Genomic DNA, 21,616 nt, shown 5'->3' with positions numbered 1-21,616 from the left:
AGCCTCTGTGGTTGCTTGACCTGGCCATTCATTTCTCTGGATGCTCAGTTGACTCAGTTGACAAACCATGTAAAATACACATTTATACTGTGTGGCTAAATGATAAGCATGAAAACACAGGTTGTCTTTTTTCCTAATTAAATACCATATATATTTTTTAAATCTTTCAAATATACTTTAGTATTTTCACTGTAAAATAATAAATATAATAGTAAAGTATTTACCTTATTGTTTGTTACTTTTTCTACCCACTGTTAGAGTAGATGTATTAACTTAAGGATAATGTTTAATAATATTCTTAAACAATTTAGCACTTCTTTTCCAGCACATTTTCCATGAACCTCCAAATGCCCCTCCTGCTCAAGTACAAACAAACAGTAATAGGTTTATTTTCTCTATTCACTCAAAAGTATTTGTACTATCTTTTACAGTGTGCGCTGTGGGACAATTTGGAGTTGGATGTTCACAGTCTTGTGACTGTAATGGAGCTCCATGCGACTCAGTGACCGGGAAATGCCATTGTCCCGCTGGGCAGATAGGAGAACACTGTGAGAAAGGTAAGAAAAACAGCAAAATTGCCTTTAAAATTGTACTCATTAAAAATAAATTTTAGATATATTTACGGTAGGAAATTTACTAAATATCTTCATGGAACATGATCTTTACTTAATATCCTAATGATTTTTGGCATTATGTACCTGTGCTAATTATGGTAGGTGACAAATAGTTAGCAAGTGAACCATCAAATTAACTAATTCCAAATTGGTCTGGAATCTCATTTACAATGTGTTTCATCTGAACCAAATTAAACACGCTGACCTCTGCTTTCTCTCCTTGCTCTGCATGTTTAAAAGTGAGGAAAATTGTTTTGCCATTAATGACTTTTCATTCTGTTCTGTTTTGGAGTGGACAGGGTAGTTTAAAGAGGAGAAATTGCTGTGATTTTGGAGGTCTATTATTAGCCACATTTTGCTGAGCCTAAGATCAAAAACAGAAGTGTGGTAATATATTATCCTCCTCACGGGCCAATCCATTAGAGGAGTTCTCTCTCAAATACAGAAAGTCATAATGAACCGCATTGCAAAAAGCAAACTTTCATTCATCTTCGGAACACAAATTAAGATCATTTTGATGAAATCCAAGGGTTGCGTTGCTGTCTATGGGAGGGTCAGAAAGCTCTCAGATTTCATCTAAAATATCTTTGTGTTCTAAAGATGAACAAAGGTATTATGGGTCTGAAATGAAAAATAAAAAGCATTGGTAAATCATATTAGTAAATGAGATTAGTAAATGCTTAATCATAATTATGGGATAAAATGTTGGTATTATAACATGCTATTTCAATTACGAGATGAAAACACTAAATCATGACATGTCAAATATAAGATAAAAATACGAAATTGACAAAGTAAAAATTATGACAAAAAGTGACAATTCTAAGATATTATGGCATAAAAAGTTAGAATTCTGACATAAAATGTAAAGTTAGTTTAAAGTGAGTTTTTACCTAAAAAGTCAATTATGACACAAAATGTCACTTATCTCAGAATTATGACTTTTTATGTAATAACATTTTCGGCCTATCCCTTTATGAATGAACTTATTCTAATGTTCAGAGTGTGAAGAGGGCCGCTGGGGGCTGGGATGTGCAGAGCTATGCCCTTCCTGTGATAATGGTGGATTGTGTGATCGGCGTCATGGCACCTGTATTTGTCCACGGGGATACATGGGAAACCTCTGTCAGAATGGTAAGATTTAATATTACATTTTCATAATTTTAATGCATCATCAGACCTCTGTTCAGTACCAGACATCGGCCATGGTTTTGTGTCACACATTGGAAGAGAAAATGTCTGTTGCATATTTCTGGTTTTCTATGTCTGTTTTCATCAGCTTTTAACATATCTGTTGATAACTCTGACATGCTGGTGAATCTTGTTTCATTTCAAGTCTGCCCATTTGGGCACTTTGGCCTCAGCTGCCAGTTGCGCTGCACCTGTGAAAACAGCGGGCATTGCCACCATGTGACCGGTTTCTGTGTTTGTAAAGATGGCTGGACAGGACCCAACTGTGGGAAAGGTAAGGACATACTTAAAAGTCAAACTTCATTCAGATTAAGTAGTTTGTCTAGAAGTGAAAGAAAGCACACTAGATATGAGGTGGCCATTCAGTGATCATTGAGACTGTATGGATGTCAGGCAGCATTTTTTACATCTATTATAATTACACATTGCTTTAGGCTCAGCTGCATGGCTGAGTTCACCCAAAACGAAGCTCCTCGTAATGCCTTTGCCCTGTTCTCTGCATTGGCATACTTATTTAAGAGCTCATTATCTACAATTCAGCCTCTAACTGTTACATCACATCCAGTCAAGTAGCTCAAGTAGAATCAGTCACAATTAAATTAATACACATTTGAGAAACAAATTTGCAAAAAGGGAATCTAAAAATCTTTATAATTTCATAAGGTTGTAATTAAAGCGAGTCTTTTTAATAAGATATAATTCCATAAATTATTTTCAGCATTTAATAATTGTAAACAGCATTTTCGTCATTTTTGATAATAAATAAAAAGACTTGAGAAGCAAAATTGCAAAATAGAATTAAATATTTATTTCAAATAATACACACACACGCGAATATATTATGTATATATTCTTATTCTTATTACACATATATTATGTCCATTTACATGTTTTTTTTTATTTTTTTATTTATATTATAAATATAGCAGTATATTTCTTACTCCACAGACATTAGTTTTTTTTATCTTGTTTTACACTTTTAGTAAAAAAAAAAAAAAAAAAAAAAAAAATATATATATATATATATATATATATATATATATATATATACATATATATATTATGTTTTAGAACTTTTGAATCTAAAACTCTTAATCGTTTAATGAAGTTGTAATTGTAAAGATTCGGTAGAGCTAGTTTTATTTATTTATTTATTTTAATTAATGGCTTGTAAAAAGAAGTGAAAATTCAGCTTATGAGTTTGCCTTATTTATTTCTGAGTGCCTTTCTCAACATACACTCCAGCCAAACCAATGCGAACACCTGCATCAGGTTTCTGCACATAAATGATCCTTGTCCTCAGATCCACTATGTACATGCAATTTGTTGCAAAACATCTGCCAGGAAAACCGAAAATAACTGCTTTAATAAATCTGGTCCTTTTCTTTCACTCATAACGAGATCTCAGTGGTAAAGTGGGAATTAATTATTTGATATAATGGGCATGTATATTCTGTGGCAGCTTGTGAGGCAGGACGCTGGGGACTGAACTGTGCCAACCAGTGTGACTGCAGGAGCAGCGTGGGCAGCTGTGACCCTGTGACTGGGCAATGCCTCTGTGAAGCAGGCTACACGGGACCACGCTGTGATCAAAGTATGAGCAACCACTGGCATTTCCAGGGAACACAAATCTAGCATTTTTTGATGTTTTCATTGCGTTTTCTAGAGTGTCCAGAGGGTTTCTTCGGCCAGGGCTGCCGTCACAGATGCCAGTGTGAGAATGAAGCAGTGTGTGAGCATGTGAGCGGTGCCTGTACTTGTTTACCAGGCTGGACTGGAACGTACTGTGAAAAACGTAGGAGAGGAGAAGGGGTGTAGTTGGTGGTGTGGCATACTATCACTAAAACTAATCCAGTTAACATATTCAAGTGTATATATGTATCTTCAACAGCCTGTCCTGAGGGTTTTCATGGTTTCGAATGCCAGCAGAAGTGCCGGTGTTTGAATGGTGGTCATTGTCACCCCGTGACTGGAGACTGCCAGTGTCCATCTGGTTGGGTTGGTCCTCTTTGCAACACCAGTGAGTCATTTTACTGCGGTCCACATCCCATAACAATAAATGGTAACAAGAAGCATGTTCAAAGCATTCCCTCTGTCTTTTGTGTAAGGTAAAAGTAAAGCAATAAAACATATGCTCTCAGTTTGTGTCTATGTATCAGTACACTTTGCATGTGAAGTAATGAATGGCGGCACACACTCTTCCTGGTGTGTGTCTGCAGGCTACAGCTCTGCCTTTGATGTGGAAACCTGGTGGCATTGTATTTCTGCATGTGTTGAAGTTCCTTGTGTATAGAGTTTCATATTTGTCTGTATCTTATCTGTCTTGTTGTAGCATGTGACGCTGGCACCTATGGCCCTGGCTGCAGTCAAACCTGTAACTGTCACAATAATGCCACCTGTGACCCTGCTGATGGAAAATGTGAGTGTGGAGCAGGATGGACAGGGAGCAGCTGTGAACAAGGTAGTGTTTTTAACTGTCCTCATGCAATCATCAGAGATGTTTATACTTTCTTTAATCAAAAACATGCTGAGATTTTTCTTATTACATTTATCCGGGGATATCTGATTAACATCTTACTTTAGTAGATATGTGTATATAATATATGTGACCTTGGACCACAAAACCAGTCATAAATCACACGGGTATACAGCATTTGTAGCAATAGCCAACAATGCATTGTATGGGTCAAAATTATAGATTTTTCTTGTATGCCGAAAATCATTAGGATATTAAGTAAAGATCTTGTTCCATTAAGATATTTAGTGAATTTTCTAACGTAAATATATTAAAATTTTATTTTTGATTAGTAATATGCATGGATAAAACTTAATTTGGACAACTTTAACTTTTATTTTACATTTTGTGCTTTTTATTTCACCCTCAGATTTTCAAATAGTTGTATCTCAGCCAAATATTGTCCTATCATAACAAACCATACATCAACGCTTATGTATTCAGCTTTTAGGTGATGTATGAATCAAACCCGTATGACTGGTATATATATATATACATACACAGTACAGACCAAAAGTTTGGACACCTTCTCATTCAAAGAGTTTTATTTATTTTAATGACTATTAAAATTGCAGATTCACACTGAAGGCATCAAAACTATGATTGAACACATGTGGAATTATATATGGAATTATATACATAACAAAAAAGTGTGAAACAACTGAAAATATGTCATATTCTAGGTTCTTCAAAGTAGCCACCTTTTGCTTTGATTACTGCTTTGCACACTCTTGGCATTCTCTTGATGAACTTCAAGAGGTAGTCACCTGAAATGGTCTTCCAACAGTCTTGAAGGAGTTCCCCGAGAGATGCTTAGCACTTGTTGGCCCTTTTGCCTTCAGTCTGCGGTCCAGCTCACCCCTAAACCATCTCGATTGGGTTCAGGTCCGGTGACTGTGGAGGCCAGGTCATCTGGCGCAGCACCCCATCACTTTCCTTCTTGGTCAAATAGCCCTTGATGCCTTCAGTGTGACTCTACAGTTTTCATAGTCATGAAAATAAAGAAAACTCTTTGAATGAGAAGGTGTGTCCAAACTTTTGATCTGTACTATATATATATATATATATATATATATATATACACACACACACACACACACACTTACTTTAGGCATTCCATTATGAAATTATTTAAATGACATTCTAATCGGTTGACACCTCAAGAATCATGTTCAACTGAAAGTTCACATGAAAGAGAAGATCTTTGTCTGTATTGTATGCATTTGTTTCCCAGAGTGCCCATCTGGTTTCTATGGTGTGGGCTGCCACCAGCACTGCTTGTGCCAGAATGGAGGGTCATGTGACCGAACCAGTGGGCACTGCACATGTCTAAGTGGATGGACTGGAGTGGCATGTGAACTGGGTGAGACATATACCAGACATTTCTGATACACAACAGCATTTCTAAAAAATCTGTGAAAATATATAGAAACTTTCAGATGGCAAATTTACAATTTTGTTTTCCACAATTCCTGTTTATGTGTTGTTGTTGTTTTTTTTTGTTCAGAATGTGCTCCGGGACACTTTGGCATGGACTGTCAACACAAGTGTGAGTGTGAGAATGGCGGTGTGTGTGATGGACAGAATGGCAGGTGCTCCTGTCCTGCAGGCTGGATGGGCTCACACTGTGAGATGGGTAAAAAACATCACAGTGCTTTAGAAGTCATCATAATAAATGTCTTTAAAAACTGACCATAAGGAAGAATATGTATTTTTGCATGACAAAACATATATATATTCCCATTCTGTGTGTTTTGATCAGCATGTACTCAAGGTTCATATGGTCCAGGCTGTAAGCAGCAGTGCAGGTGCGATCATAACGCCCCATGTCACCACATCACTGGCACCTGCATCTGTCCTGCAGGCTGGAGAGGGTCGCACTGCGAGAAAAGTAATTTACCCAATGTCTATCTTGTTTGCCCCCTGCTGGTAGATCCAGAGTAACTCATTTGTGTTCTTTCAGTTTGTTTACCTGGTTCATTTGGGAAGCGATGTGCTCAGCGATGTCACTGTCCTCGTGGCACTTCCTGTAACCATGTGACCGGGGAGTGTGGCTGCCCACCTGGGTTTACTGGGAACGGCTGCGAGCGAAGTGAGTGGTTATGTCCTGATGTCGTTATGTCTTTGACAGCAGATCAGTTGTTAAAACACCAACCCTGAAGCCCTGGATCTCAAAGGTTGTTGTGTTGCTCTGCTCTGCTCTGCAGTGTGTCAGTCAGGTATGTTCGGACTGAACTGTAATCAGGTGTGTCAGTGCTCCGAGGTTCATCAGCTCTGTCACCCCGTCACCGGCGTCTGCTACTGTGCTCCAGGATATCAAGGCAGCAAGTGTGACACAGGTGTGGCCTTCATGAGCTCACCTTCTTTCGTCTTAAAAAGTTGTAAACATTCAAGATGAACAGAAAAGATTTGACAATTTTGGCTATTTGGAAAAGAATATAGTAATTCATTGACAAACACACCAGACATATCAAATATTCTCTTATTTAATTGTCACAGGTGTTGATTCTTATTAAAACTAATGGTAACACTTAGGTTAACGACATTAAAAGCATTTATTAATCTTAGTTAATTTCAACATTTACTAATACATAATTAAAATCCTAAGTTGACTCTGTTAATATTATTTAATTAACACTGTGAACATTTGTATTTTTCTTAGCTAAGGTAAACAAAAATAAATAAATACTGAAATGTGTTGCTCATTGTTAATGTTAGTTAATTAACCAATGTTAACTAATGGTACCTTACTGTAATGTGTTACCAATCTAACAGATCAAATTTTTTTATTTTATTTTACTTTTATGTCATATTAAAATAAAAACCTTTTTATATGCATGCTTTTATTTTTTATTCGCAATTTACCTTTCAAATGTCTTATATATGTGGAACTTTGTCCCATATCTTTAAATTAAACATTTTTTAAAAATTATATTATTGTTTTATATTTATATCATAATTATATTATGAAAATCCAAAAAAGACTCAATATTTACTATGTGAAAAGTATTATTATTAAATGTTTTATATTTGTATTTATATATTTAAAAAAAATAAATAATCAAAATATCTGCGTGATATTTTTTTGTTATTTCCAGTCAATCTGTAATTGTATAATAATGCAAAAAAGTGTGAAAATTTTAATTATATGTATTTAGGATATAAAAGCTATGAAATTAGCCTTAGCATTACAAAGGATACAGTTGTTTTATTGCAAAAAAAAAAAAAGGCCTTTGTTGAAAAATCCACATTAAAATTCTGAGAAGTTTCAAAGGTGTAAATCCTCATTATTACTGTAAGCTGCATGAAGGATGTCTTACCCATGAAACCTTGTTGTTTTAGAGTGTGCGGTGGGTCATTATGGTCCTAACTGCGAACAGAAGTGCCAGTGTCTGAATAACGGAGTGTGCAAGACCAGCACTGGCACCTGCACCTGTCCACCGGGATACATTGGACCAAACTGCAATATCAGTCAGTCACACATTTACAGTTTTTCTCTCTTTTTTCTTTTTAAAGATGATTGTAATTGCTAACAGACTAGTTTCTCTCTAAAGCCTGTCCATCAGGGCGTTACGGGCAGGACTGTGCACGAGTGGCTTTGTGTGGTGAAGGGGCCCGGAGCGATCCGGTCACTGGCAGATGCGTGTGCAAAGCGGGACAGCGAGGGGAAGACTGTGGCAAAGGTCTGACTGTATTCCTGTTAAAAGTGACGGTGAAGGGATTGAGTAATATTTTGCTGAGTTTGTATGAAATAAGCTGATGTAATTATGTCTCAGGTTGTCCTAAGGGCTGGTTTGGGGAGGACTGTGCTCAGCGCTGTAACTGTAGTAATGGAGGACTGTGTGACGCGGTCACAGGAAACTGCACCTGTGGACTGGGCTGGACAGGAGACAGCTGTGATACAGGTTAGCTGTGCACAGTTCACCCGCACATAGAAATTCTGCAGACAAAGCTTGCAATACAATGAAAACACAGTGACATGGATATAAAAATTCAAGCCAAAACTGATAAGCCAATAATTATTTTCAGCTGAAATGTAAAATTCTAAAATAAATGATTTCTTTTAAATATAATATTATTTGTTTATTAAAATCAATTGTTAATGTGCTATAATAAATATATGAAATTATAATAGAATGTATAATATAATTGTATTCTTTTAAATACAATTTTGTCTAAATAAGATTAAAATAAATAAATTGAAAATAAAAAGGAAAACATTTAAAATATTTTTTTTTATATTATTTGTTTTTTAAATAAATTGGTAATGTGCTATTATTTATGTAAATATAATGGAATATATATATATATATATATAAAAAATTATTTTATTAAATACAATTTTGGCTGAATAAAATAAATAAAAATAAAATTATAGAATTATAAAATAAAGAAAGAATAAAGTAATACATTTTAAATAAATTCTTAAGTAATTTAAATATATTTTTATAATATTATTTGTTTATTAAAATCAATTGTTAATGTGTTATAATTATAATACAATATGTAATATAATTTTATTCTAATAAATACAAAAAAAAAAAGTAATACATTTAGGAATTTAACATTCTAATGTATAGTATGAAAAATGGCTTATAAGTTATTAAATTCTGTTCAAACATGTTGTGTTGATCAGAGTGTCCCAGAGGCCGATATGGGGCCAACTGCAGGGAAATATGTTATTGTAAAAATAACGGCACCTGTGACAGAGTGACGGGCGAGTGTCGCTGTCCTCCTGGGTATTACGGACATCTCTGTGAACATGGTGAGAAAACACAGCACCTGTTTCAACTAATCGAACCACTGCATCCTGACCAATTTAGCCAGTTATTTAATGATTCAATTTTTTTATCAAAAGCATGCCCTGTTGGTTTCCATGGACATCGCTGCCAGCTTTTGTGTGACTGTCGTGCCAATGCACCTTGTGACCCTGGAACTGGCCGCTGTCTCTGTCCTCCAGGATATCAAGGGCTCCTCTGTGATAGAGGTGCAGAGGAGCTATTGTGTGATGTGGATGATAAATTATATATGATTATTACATTATATGAGATATATATATATATGTTTGTGTTTCAGAGTGTGATCCAGGTAAATTTGGGACTAATTGTGTCCACAAATGTGACTGTGACGAAGACACACCATGTGACCCTGTCAGTGGCAGGTGTCTGTGTGCACCTGGGAAAACGGGATCTCACTGTGATATAGGTAAGCCTTCCACCAAATTTGAGTCATTTGATTTATATTTTATTTGATAATTTATTCAAAAATTTATTTTTAAATTCCTACCAGACTGTGGAGTGAATCAGTTTGGGCCTGACTGCTCAGAAAGATGTGAATGTCACAACGGAGGTGCGTGCAATCCACGCAATGGACGCTGCACCTGTCTCAACGGTTGGGTCGGACCAAGCTGTCAACAGGGTAATTTCACTGGTAGTAATTCAAAATAACCTTCACATTTTACAGCAAGCTCAAATAATAATCATTTTCTTTATAACAGGGTTCACGTCTAGTCAGAGAACTAGCAGAAGCAAAAGAAAGGACTCCGAATCAGGATAGCAATCCCACCCAGTTCACTAACAGATACACAGTTTCACTGACTATAAACTGACCTGGCTTCAATTTGTGACTGGACTATTTGCTAAAATGGAAGCCTTGTAGCAGTTTTTTATTTTATTTTTTTACTTTTAAGATTTCTTTGAACACTAAGGTCCAAAAATTCAGATGACTCTGACTAGGACAAACTCAGATGGAGTCAATAAATGATATACTTTCTCAAGGAAAAGTGGACAACAAAAAGTCCAACATGAAGGAGAAGACTATTCATATTGAATTTCCTCATGGATTAGGACAAATTCAAAGGAGCTTTTTCAGCATCAGTTCTGCTCAGGGAGAATGAACTTCCTGATGACTTCAGTTTATCTCTAATCAAGAAAAGCACCAAATCAAGGCCCTGGCTTCACCTGGAACTGAGCTGAATCCCAGTAACACTGTGATCTTAAACAAGGGTCTTAAAGGGACAGTGCACCCAAAAATCAAACTTCTGTTGTCATTTATGTAACTTCATATTCTATGGTTTGGTATCCATTTAACCCCAGGTTTTTTTTTCTTGAGTGAGAATTTTTGGAATACTTCTATTAACGGTATCTTACATCTTTCATTATGAATATTTTAAGTAATAATTTCTTTAAGATTTTAGGTAGAATGTTGCACAAAATTGAGCAGATTTGTTACTACGGTGTACAATATTTGGATGTTGACATACTGTCCGTATTTCAAAATATTTCAAATAATACAAAAATATGAAACTGGAGTCTTTTTTTTTAACCTGTGTACATATTGTATGAATGTAAGTTTTCATGTGTGAATTCTTGTGTACAATTTTATTTTAAAGATAACTGTACTGTCAACCTTATAATCACTATGATTCCTCTTATACTAAACCAGTGTTTTGTCATTTTAGGGTTTGTGCAGAAAACGGATTTATTTTTGTACAGTACCATCTCTACATAACTATGGATATTGTAAAGTGTGATTCGCATTCTCAATTAACTCAAATAAAATGTATATTTCAATATTTCTGCAGCTAAGCCAGGGCCAAAGATAGCACTTAAAAGCTTGTTTTCTCAGCAGCCATGGCAAACATGGTTGATGCTTTTTCTTTGTTTTGTAAAGGTTGTTTTTCAGGAAGCTTACAAATGTTTTATTCATGGTTAAACGTCTGTAAGGGGTGCAGAAATAGGCATTTCATTTTTAAAGATTTTTCTTAATACCTGCAGTTAAATAATTGAGAAATTTTATATGCTGTTCTGTGTGCACTCTTAATGAGTTTAACAGGCAGAAATAATCAAAAGAATGCTAACATTACTTTGCAATTTGCACATGATTAAACGAAAATAATTTACCAAAAAAAAAGGGGGGGGGGGGGGCATTAAACTGGTACTTTTTTCAGTTTTCCAGAACAAAATATATAATTTTAATAAAGAAAAAACATATAATAATAAAAAAAATTACAACATTTTTAAGAGCAAAAAATATATATAAATCATGCATATTAAATATTTCAACATTTGTTGTACACTTAACCATTCAATAAATGTATTCCTTTTATGGTCTTTAAACACATAAAAAATACAAAGACTAAATTAAAGAATTTTAGAATAATTTATTTTCAGTTGTCTGAAGCTGTACATATTTTTTTTTCCTTCAAGCACAATGACATAAGCAATAATTGCCAATGAAAAAATAAATGAAGGCAAATGTGATAATGGTCATTAAGACCAGTATAGTATGTATATATTTAGATTATCTACATGTTATCAAACCATTCAATTATGTATCTACAGAAATCACCATAACTTAATGCATATCTGTAACAGTAATGGTCATATTACAGTTAACAAATGTCATAATCATAGGTCATACCAAAAAACAATCTATTCTTATCAATCAAATCAGCTTCAAAACATCAGATTTCCTGTACATAGTTAATTCTGTTGACAATATTGGACTAATTTTACAGCAAAGCACTCAACTTGGGCTCATTCGACAACAACCTTTATCCTTGCAGAAAAACAACTGTACACCAACAATTTCTCAATGATATTTCTCCTCCACATGACTAAACTGATAAAACTGTCTCAATTTGACAATCTTATTACTGACAACATATTAAACCACTAACGTCTTATATGATAGATGCAGTCTAACAACATACTAATAACAAACATAAGGAACTTTACAATGACCCTCAGTTAAAAGCAATGTCTTCCACTTCTATCAAAGCCTGTGGTCTTTGGTTAAAGTGTTACTTCAAAAAGCCTTACAGATATAATTAATAATCTCTCCACTTTTTTCTTATTTAAACAGTATGTTTGCATTTTCTCTCTTAAGACTCAATGTAGCTCAGACGACAATCAAGACCCTTATAAACTGCATTACATTCCAACTATAGGTCAACACTTTCATACCCAAACAAGAATAAGCATTGTTCTACACTAAACTAATAGGCCATTATTAAAATGTATTACTACTATGTACATGCAGCCAACTGTATTGCGACTTCTTGAAGATTAAATTCAGTAAAATGTCCATTCATATTGGAGTGTGAGAATATTTTGAACTGCCTTGATATGTTATGAATTTATTTTGGTGTTATTTTAAAGTAAATAATTATGATGACATATAAATTACTCCATTAAACCTTTGTTACAACTGCCAAGCTTATGCTTGCCATTTACTACTGACTGTTTTAAAATGCCATAATGCATAGCCTAAATTATTCTATTGGCAATCTAAGATTTCCTTATTTCTAAATAAGGCAATCTAGTAACTCTCAGAACGCAAATTAACACTGCTAATAATTGTCTTTTTAGTTCAGAAAGGTCTAAGATTTCATTTACCAGTTTTGTAGACACATCTGGAATAATGTTTTATGGAAAACACATGCGAATATTTTATACTAAGTAGAAAAGATCCACTGCCTTGCAAACTATTAATAACTATCAAAAGCAATAGTTACTTAATTATTTTTTCTCTAAGGGAGTAGACGTGTAGTGATGTATTTCCAGGCCGTAGAGGGCGCCATTGGACAAAAATAAATAAATAAATAAATAAATAAAAATAAAACTTGAGACGCACACAATCACATATACAAGAGGACAACAAACATTAAACATAACAAGGTAAAACTGATAAATAACAACAAATAATAAAAGCTTAAATTATTGATGCCTTAAAAAAATTGTTTAGACTTGTCTTGTTTAAATACTGGCAGACTGAAAAATAAAATCCAGTCCGCTCAAAATGATTTTGGTAACATGCATTAAAATATATAAATAGTAACAGATTTCCACACACATCCAAATCGACTTAAAATACACAACATTAAGGCATAAAACACTGAGCACATATGATGAGTACCAAAAAGCGTTTTAAACAAGAAGTCACGTGATCAAACGACCTTATACACGTGGTTTGGATGGAGCTAAATTTCTTTGGTTTCAGCTTGACGAAGTGATGACAAATGAGCACACAGACCACCACTCAACTACCGTCAATTCTAGGTCATTTACTTCTTAAATGTAAAAAGAATGTTGGGTTTACAAACACTTTCAAATATTGCACATTTGTTGAGGCCTGTATTTAATGTCTATATTTTTGAAGGTCTCACAACCCAAGCTTTGTATCATGTGTAACTCTACAATAGCTTCCCCTTCTATGTTTAAAACTAAAACACAGCCAGAAATTATATAGCTTGTATGAATGAGGTCTTGTAAACAAGCACTATATTGGCTAACAATTTTGATATGAAACTAGAGATGAGTAACATCCAATGCCTTATTTAGTGTATACAGTCATGAAACTAAATGAATACTTTTCTGCATTAACAAAAGTGCATCATCAGCTTCATTACTTCCTGTGAGCATATGCAAATGTATTTGTTTTCCAAAATGTAGGGAAAAAAGCACGTGCAAATGCTAGTGGATCTCATGCATTTCTAGACTAAGTACAAATTCTGGATCTCTAATAATGTACTACTTCAAAGGGGAGGAGGAAGCGAGCCCGTGCGCTTGATTTCAGTGGTTTCCTGGAGCGGCCTTCTGCTTATTGAGCCGGCCTAGCTGATTTGTACGTGAGCATGCTTCCCTTCTGCCTGTGCGGATCTTGGCCTATTATCAGGCTAATGTCGGCAGACTCCATGTACTGCAGTGTGCGAGCTGGCGTCTCCTGCAGGACCTGTGACAGTGCTGGTCCTATGTGCCAATGTTTTTTTCAGTCAGAGTTCAGAGAAAGAAGCAGGTCGACACAGCATCACTGGCTTTCCTTTTAAGACCGGTAGTCCTTTTTACTGTAGGGCTTGTTGCCTAGGATACTGTCCACTTCATGTATAATTGATGATGATAATTTTGGAAGAACCTGGAAGAATGTTGGGTTGAAGTTTAATGTGTTTTTTAATGTTACAAATTTATTAACAAAATGTGTTGGCTAAAAACAAGCCCCTAATATGTTTTTTTTATGTTATGTTTTCCATTTTTGCCGTTTCATAATTGATATATTTTTATTTAATATTAGGAAAGCAACATGCATCAACCATCAAAACATGAAAACAGGAAGCTTTTGAGGGCTCCTCGTGGTTTTCTGACAAAATAAAAGCTTGATAGTTTAAAATATCAGTATATTCATTATATTTTAAAATAAAATCACTATTTCAATAATAATAATAATTCAATAGTACAACAGTAGTACAAAAGTAATATAATAAAATACATTATTTTATACTATTACAATAGTAATATTATTTTTTTTATTTAGTAATCAAATTCAATATTTAATAATATAATAATAATAATAATAATAAAAGAGGTTAATGTTTGTGTGTGTCATGAGCTTTTTCTAGGGCAATAATTGTATAAGTGTTAAGTGGCGTTGAGGTATTTATAAACTTAAATATTGATTGGTTTAAAGGTTTAGTTCACCCAGATAGCAAAATTATGTCATTAATAACTTACCCTCATGTTGTTTCAAACCCATAAGACCTCCGTTTATCTTTGGAACACAGTTTAAGATATTTTAGATTTAGTCCGAGAGCTCTCAGTCCCTTCATTGAAGCTGTGTGTACAGCTTCAATGGACAGTTCGGTTCAATAAACCGTTTGAAGAAAATGGTTCACCGGTTCTTTTGTGCTCGACGTAATGGCGTCATTTGCGATGATTGCCCTTGATTCAAGCCTTCGGTTTACCCGCGCTCATAACACTAGCACAGAATCAGTTCAGAATCAATCACCAAAAGAACCAGTTCTGTTCAGACGCTCTGTGTGTCGGTCTGCTTCACGCTGAATCACACATTCGCAGTATCTCACAGTGTCTGGGTTGTTTCCCCTGGGTTTCCACTAGGTGTCCTCCTTTCTCTCGGTGTCTGTCACCTTATCACTTCCTGTTCCCTTATTTGGTCACCTTCCTCCTTGTTGAGTAATTGATTGTTCCCCACCTGTCTCCTGTTCCCTCATTATCCTTCTGTGTATTTATACCCGGTCTGTCTGAGTCTGTGTTACGGAGTCCTTGTTTAATGTTCCTTGTTGAATGTTAATTCATGTCCGTCAGTTCTTGCCCTTGCCCTTGCCCTTGCCCTTGCCTTGTCTTCTTGTTTGGTTTATGTTATGTTTGGATATTCTGGTTTTGACCCTGCCTGGACTGTTTACCCCTTTGGATTACCCTTCAAATAAAGGACTTACCTGCAATTGGTTCCCTCTCCCGTGTTTCCTTGTAACACCGATCGTGACAGTATCATCAGCTCCTTGATTCTTCTTATCTGGCTCGGCTCGGTGTTCATCTTCAGTTCTCTCTTCACAGCAGTTCAGTCAGTGTACTGTTTGAGTGCATGCATTACTCCGGGATATCGGTTTGTTTGAACTCAGAGGGAGTGTCAGCCACATTAAAAAAGTTAACAGCTTAAGTCATTTGTGGATCAATGCGTATTAGAGATGGGAACCGTTTAAAACGATTCAGTTCGATTTGGTGAACTGAATGATTCGTTCGCGAACCGGATATACAGACTGCTTTGTTTTGAACTCTCTCACACAACAGACACGGAAGAGAAGACAATGCTGAACAAAGTCGTAGTTTTTGCTATTTTTGGACCAAAATGTATTTTCTATGCTTCAAAAAATTCTAACTGACCCTCTGATGGCACATGAACTACTTTGATGATGTTTTTCTTACCTTTCTGGACATGGACAGTATACCGTACACACAGCTTCAATGGAGGGACTGAGAGCTCTCGGACTAAATCTAAAATATCTTAAACTGTGTTCCAAAGATAAACGGAGGTCTTACGGGTTTGAAACAACATGAGGGTAAGTTATTAATTACATAATTTTGCTATCTGGGTGAACTAACCCTTTAAATATTTGCTTAAGTAATATAGCCCTGACAATGATCTGTAATGAAAAATAAATCAATTCAGTCAGAATTATTTTTGTTATTACATAATACATTGCATATTTGCATTTATATTTTATTTATATTTCAGAATTTCTGGTGTGAACAGTGTTGTTGAACGCTATGTTCATGTATGAATCCTGCTGCGAGTGGCTCACCTGAATGGCTCCTATGTTCTCCATCAGCTGCTCAGTGCTGGAGGCGCCCAGCAGCACACAGCTCACCCCCTCATTCCTCAGACACCACGCTAGAGACACACCAAAGCAGAGACACTTCACATCTCTCTAAACAGTCAACAGAAAGAGTCTAGAACTATAAATGTGAAAAGCCATTTGAAAGCTCAAATTTTTAATCACTAAATATCATTATCACTTCGTTCAGACATAATTAACATTATAGAAGTAAACTGAGCTTTGTTAACTTTGACATTTTAAAAAACATTCACAGAAAGCCACATCACATTAAAACAGTCACACCACAAGAACAGACACACAATCAAGTGCCAAACAATGTGTATCAGGCCTGCAGTTACCACATGCTGTTACTCTGACCTTTACTGCTCTAATAAATACGGTTAAATACATGATTAGTCTGAATTTTAGTCTGGTCTATATTACAACTTATCTTGGCCAAGAACAGTTCACTAAGCCAGGAAGAGACCACCCGAATAACAAGTAATAATGCAAAGTGCCACAGGTAACCCTGCCTTACACATTGAAATACACAATCCAAAGGAAGGTAGAAAAATCCGTCATTGGTGTGGCATCCTCTTAAAAGGGACACTTTTGTATACCCCTAGGGTCTGCATTAGTACTTTAAGTGTACATTTTAATATATTAATAGTACATTTTAGCACTGCTTGAAAAAAGGACACCCAAGTGACAGCTTTTTAACTTTTTTAACATTTGTATACTATGCAAAAGACAAGAAATCAGCATTTCATTATACTCATTTTCCATCTAGAGAGGAATTCTTATGGATATCTAGTTTTCTTACAACTAAAGGCTGGAATATGACATGCCTTTTAAAACCTGAACAGATTTTAACACACTGGACATCAAACACTTTCTGTGCACATACAGAGTAAATGAAAGATCACACACTACCAACTGTAGTCTGTTCCCATCACGCACTATACATTTTTTTTTTGTCAATACCAGTTGCCCAAAATCTGCATACTGTCTCCGACTTTCACCAACTAGAATTGACTCCTCCAGAGACCAGATTGCAAATTGCAGCAAAAATCTGAGCAAAAGCTGTCCAATGTATTCCTGCCTTAAGTGCCTTAAAGGGATAGTTCACCTAAAAGTGAAATTTATCCTCAAGCCATTCTAGGTGTATATGACTTTCTACTTTCAGACAAATTCTATCGTAGCTGTATTAAAAAAAAAAGTTCTGACTCTTCCGATGTTTATAATGGCAGTGAATGGGGGTTGAGATTTCGAAGCCTAAAAAAGTGCATCCATCAATCATAAAAAGAGCTCCACAGGGCTCTGGGAGTTAATAAAGGCCTTCTGAAGTGAATCAATGTTTTAATGTAAGAACAACATCTTTAACTTAATCTGTAATAAATGTCACTCTCTTGTGAACGTGCATGCGATATTGTTCATAAAGTTTTAAAAATGAATATTTTTACTTATACAAATGCATCTCTTCGCTTCAGAAGGCCTTTATTAACGCCCTAGGGCCGTGCGGAGCATGTTTTTGCCGTGTGGAGCAAGATTGTGTTCATTTGGAAGAAGAAAGTCATATACACCTAAGATGGGTTGAGAGTAAATCATGGGATAATTTTCGTTTTTGGTTGAACTATCCCTTTAAGCTAAACATTTAAGGCACTTACGACTTTTTAAGACTTGAAGCATGGACCAGGTCAAATTAATTAACCAGCATTACTTAATAGGGCAATATTGATCAACCAAACCTTATTCCATGGCATCAGGTGAATGGAATGGAACCTCTTATCGGTTGACAAAGTTCAGGAACAGAAACAGACATTTAACAGACACAAGATTGCCAATAAAAGACCCCAGACAGAAGCAGGAGACGAGGACAGACAGCCTGTCCTGAGCTCCAGGCAGGCAGACAGACAGACAGACAGACAGAAAGAGAGAGAGCAGCAAGGCCCTGGCAGTATTACCGATAGCCAGCTGGGGCAGCGTGCAGCCCAGCCGCTCCGCAATGGCCTGCAACTCTTTCAGCTTCGCCTGCTGACGGCGGCCTTCCTCACTCAGGATCTTGTCCTTCAACCACTGGTAGCCCTGTTTCAAACAGACAGCACACCTGCTCAGAGAGCCACACACCACCGGCTGATGAGCCACAGGAATAGCTGCTGGAAATTCATTGTGTTTGTAAAGTAATGATGGAATGGATGATATCTGCACACACAGCCACAGGAACATGTTTTATGAGTGGGTGCTGATGGGATAGTGCAGTGGGAATATGATGGGTGCCAGCTGCCTAAAGGTGGAAAACATCATACTTCTCAAACCTTTGCTCAGCTGATCAAACTCTTACAAGAAATAGGACAGGGCTATGTTGTAGACATTCATAATTAATAATTAAATGATAGTTGTATAATGTTATAATTTATGCTACTTGCTGCTAGATGGAAGCACATCTCATAAAAAAATAAAAAATGTTGCAGTTTTTTTTTTTCATGGATCACAGAAAAGGTAACATTTTAAAGATTTTTCACAAAATTTTAATAGTTGGGAAGATTTTGTGTTTTTGAAAAAAAAAGTCTCTCTTGCTCACCAAGAGCACATTTATTTGATTCATTAAGTGCACAATTATTACAATTTAAAATAAAAGTTTTCTATTTTAATACAAATAAAAATGTCATTTATTCATGTGATGGCAAAGCTGAATTTTCAGCATCATTACTTCAGTCTTCAGCGTCCTTCAGAAATCAGTCTAATATGCTGATTTGGTGGCCAAGAAAAAGAACTTTGTTGAAACTGTGATAGATTTTTATCAGGATTTTTGGATGAATAGAAAGTTCAAAGGTATCGCATTTGTTATACAAAAATATAAATGTAATCTTTAATGTCACTTTTAAACAACTAACCCCAAACCTTTAAATGATAATGTTGTTTTTTTTTTAGTGTAAATAATAGTAGAATTACAATTTTGGGGGTGATATTTCAAAATGATTAACAAGCACAAAACTGTAAAATACTTAATCTATTATTAATATATTAATTTTAAACTATTTTGAAAATATGCATGCTACTTTTCATATTTTGAATACTTTTCAGTGGAATATGTTGAGAAAGTGGTGCAGTCTACTTGCATCTGTATGTATTATTATGCATACAATGCAATGTACAGTAAATCAAATCTTTCAGATATCAAAAGCACTCAATGGCTGTGCATAAAGTTATGTATGTAAAACCACTATATATCACAGCAAAGAAAAGAGAAGAAACACAAAGTTTGTGCATTCATCTAAACACAAGTGTGTTGAGGATTTGGATCACTTCACAATCCAAAGTGACAGAAAAATAATCCCAAAATACAAACGAAAACTCAAGCAAGGCCTTCATTTAAAACACACGCAGTCATCAATGAAGACCACCACCAACAACAGCCAGGACAGACCAGAACAAACACCGAGGAATACCTTGAGAGAGGCTCTGGAATAAGGAGGCACACCGCTGTCATACTTCCCTGAGATGATTCCACAGGCCAGCGGAGACCACGTCATGGCTCCCACGCCTGCACAAATCAACCAGCCACCATTACAACAACTCTGTTACTTCATTGCATTGAAAAATAACATTTCTCTAGCAAAAACTCACACACCTATCTTATGGAAGAGTTCAGGCAACTGTACTTCCACTTTTTCTCTCTGAAACATGTGATATTCGGCCTGCTCACAGACAGGTGGGATCAAGTTAAACTGTCGCGCCACAGAGTATGCCTCCTGAAAAACACAGAATAATACACACAGATTCACAGCTGCTCATAATAGAAACAAATCCATTTATGTGTGTGCAGATTTCTTTATCATCAAAAGCATCTCCATACATGCACACATTTTTTTTTTACAAGAAAATACTATTTTAACTTTCTACTTCTATTTGTACAGTTTGATTCAATGTGTTACTTACCATGTAAATGTAAAAGTTGTTTAAAAGTAAATTCTATACCATATTTTTTCAGTGCATTAGCCAAACAACAGAACAGATGACACTAGGACAATAATATTTTTAATTTGTGTCCATGAATTAAGTACAATATAGCCACAATAAAAAAAAAAAAAAGACAATTTAGTACAGTGTTGCCACAATTTACTAAAACAAGGGAACAGATTAGCACAATGTCCCAAACCGAGGGAACTAATTTGTATATTGTAACCATAATTAAATAAAATTAACAAATTAATATAATGTATCTACGATTAACAAAAAAAAGGTAACAAAATCATCATTTGTGGTCAGGTTTTTTTTTTCCATACGTAAGAGGGCAAATGAAAAGCAAAAAATTTGTAGATAAGTAGTGGCTGAATTGCATGAATCAGCATAATACTTATCTATCCAAAATATACAGACAGCATATAAGATGCTGAAACAACCCGAAAACGTATTTTATACAACATTCATCTTACTGAAAACAAAAAGGCTTTATTTGAATGGGTTAAACAATTCACTGTGCTTTCAAACCCACCATAATCTCCATGGAGCTCCAGCGGGACGTGCCCCAATACATGGCCATTCCCTGGTTAATCACATGGGTCATCGCTCGAACCGTCTCTGCCAATCACAATATTAACCATCAAAGTCTGGACAACACTCAGATATTGAGGGACCGAGGAACAAAAGCAAATGTGATCAGAGAGTATCTGAGAGATAGTAAGATGACCGCAATACACCTAGCTAGTAAAGAACAAGGACGCACATAACAGTAAAGTAATGGAAGTGGAGCAGAAGTACAGTAGCAAGAAAGGCCATTATTCATATTTTCTTTATACAAAGTTACAGGGCATTAAAACTGGCCTGAAGGTTATGCATGTTATAGTAACTCTACTCAAAAGAGTTTCTCAGTGGGTGGAAAATAAATCAGAATGCGACTGCATGACATCTCCACGAGGCTGCATTTCATTGACATTTAGCAGAGGAGCAGTTTTCCACGGTCCAGCCTACAATCTACTTCATGTCATGAGATTAATAAACACTGCTGCATGAACAAACCCTCATGAGAAAAGAACCAGATAAAATTGATTAAAAAAAACTGTTAATAATAGCAAACATTGCATTAATTTAAAAAGAATTAGCAGGTCTCCATCCTTCAGACTTATTAGATTCTCGAGGTTCAATTAGCAACATTTTAAAGGATTCCAAAAGGCTGTTTGTTTAAAA

The 21,616-nt window shown here is 35.5% G+C and overlaps 2 protein-coding genes across 9 annotated transcripts in view; one reads left to right on the top strand and one right to left on the bottom strand.

Moving 5' to 3' along the window:
* Positions 1-9,978, top strand: part of LOC132118144 (multiple epidermal growth factor-like domains protein 6) — a 32,306-nt gene extending 22,328 nt beyond the window's left edge. Inside the window, exons 15-34 of the mRNA XM_059527732.1 lie at positions 432-557; positions 1,617-1,748; positions 1,951-2,079; positions 3,268-3,399; positions 3,472-3,600; positions 3,697-3,825; positions 4,138-4,266; positions 5,555-5,683; positions 5,828-5,956; positions 6,083-6,211; positions 6,284-6,412; positions 6,528-6,659; positions 7,663-7,791; positions 7,875-8,003; positions 8,097-8,225; positions 8,957-9,085; positions 9,179-9,307; positions 9,397-9,525; positions 9,610-9,738; positions 9,818-9,978. Coding sequence (XP_059383715.1) covers positions 432-557; positions 1,617-1,748; positions 1,951-2,079; positions 3,268-3,399; positions 3,472-3,600; positions 3,697-3,825; positions 4,138-4,266; positions 5,555-5,683; positions 5,828-5,956; positions 6,083-6,211; positions 6,284-6,412; positions 6,528-6,659; positions 7,663-7,791; positions 7,875-8,003; positions 8,097-8,225; positions 8,957-9,085; positions 9,179-9,307; positions 9,397-9,525; positions 9,610-9,738; positions 9,818-9,876 — 2,516 coding nt within the window. The 3' untranslated portion in view covers positions 9,877-9,978. The remainder of the gene's footprint in view (positions 1-431; positions 558-1,616; positions 1,749-1,950; positions 2,080-3,267; positions 3,400-3,471; positions 3,601-3,696; positions 3,826-4,137; positions 4,267-5,554; positions 5,684-5,827; positions 5,957-6,082; positions 6,212-6,283; positions 6,413-6,527; positions 6,660-7,662; positions 7,792-7,874; positions 8,004-8,096; positions 8,226-8,956; positions 9,086-9,178; positions 9,308-9,396; positions 9,526-9,609; positions 9,739-9,817) is intronic.
* Positions 9,979-13,730: 3,752 nt separating this feature from the next.
* LOC132118143 (voltage-gated potassium channel subunit beta-2-like) overlaps positions 13,731-21,616 on the bottom strand; it is a 56,453-nt gene continuing 48,567 nt past the window's right edge. For all 8 annotated transcript variants that reach the window (XM_059527728.1, XM_059527724.1, XM_059527725.1 and 5 more), the window contains 6 exons: positions 20,925-21,010; positions 20,061-20,181; positions 19,879-19,973; positions 18,394-18,514; positions 16,415-16,503; positions 13,731-14,235 (listed from right to left, as the gene is read on the bottom strand). In XM_059527728.1, coding sequence (XP_059383711.1) covers positions 14,146-14,235; positions 16,415-16,503; positions 18,394-18,514; positions 19,879-19,973; positions 20,061-20,181; positions 20,925-21,010 — 602 coding nt within the window. In that variant the 3' untranslated portion in view covers positions 13,731-14,145. The remainder of the gene's footprint in view (positions 14,236-16,414; positions 16,504-18,393; positions 18,515-19,878; positions 19,974-20,060; positions 20,182-20,924; positions 21,011-21,616) is intronic.

The sequence above is a fragment of the Carassius carassius genome, chromosome 37 (genome assembly GCF_963082965.1).
Source record: "Carassius carassius chromosome 37, fCarCar2.1, whole genome shotgun sequence".
In the NCBI taxonomy this organism is placed as follows: Eukaryota; Metazoa; Chordata; class Actinopteri; order Cypriniformes; family Cyprinidae; genus Carassius; species Carassius carassius.
Note: the sequence above shows the minus strand (reverse complement) of the source record. Positions and strands in the feature narration are given on the sequence as shown.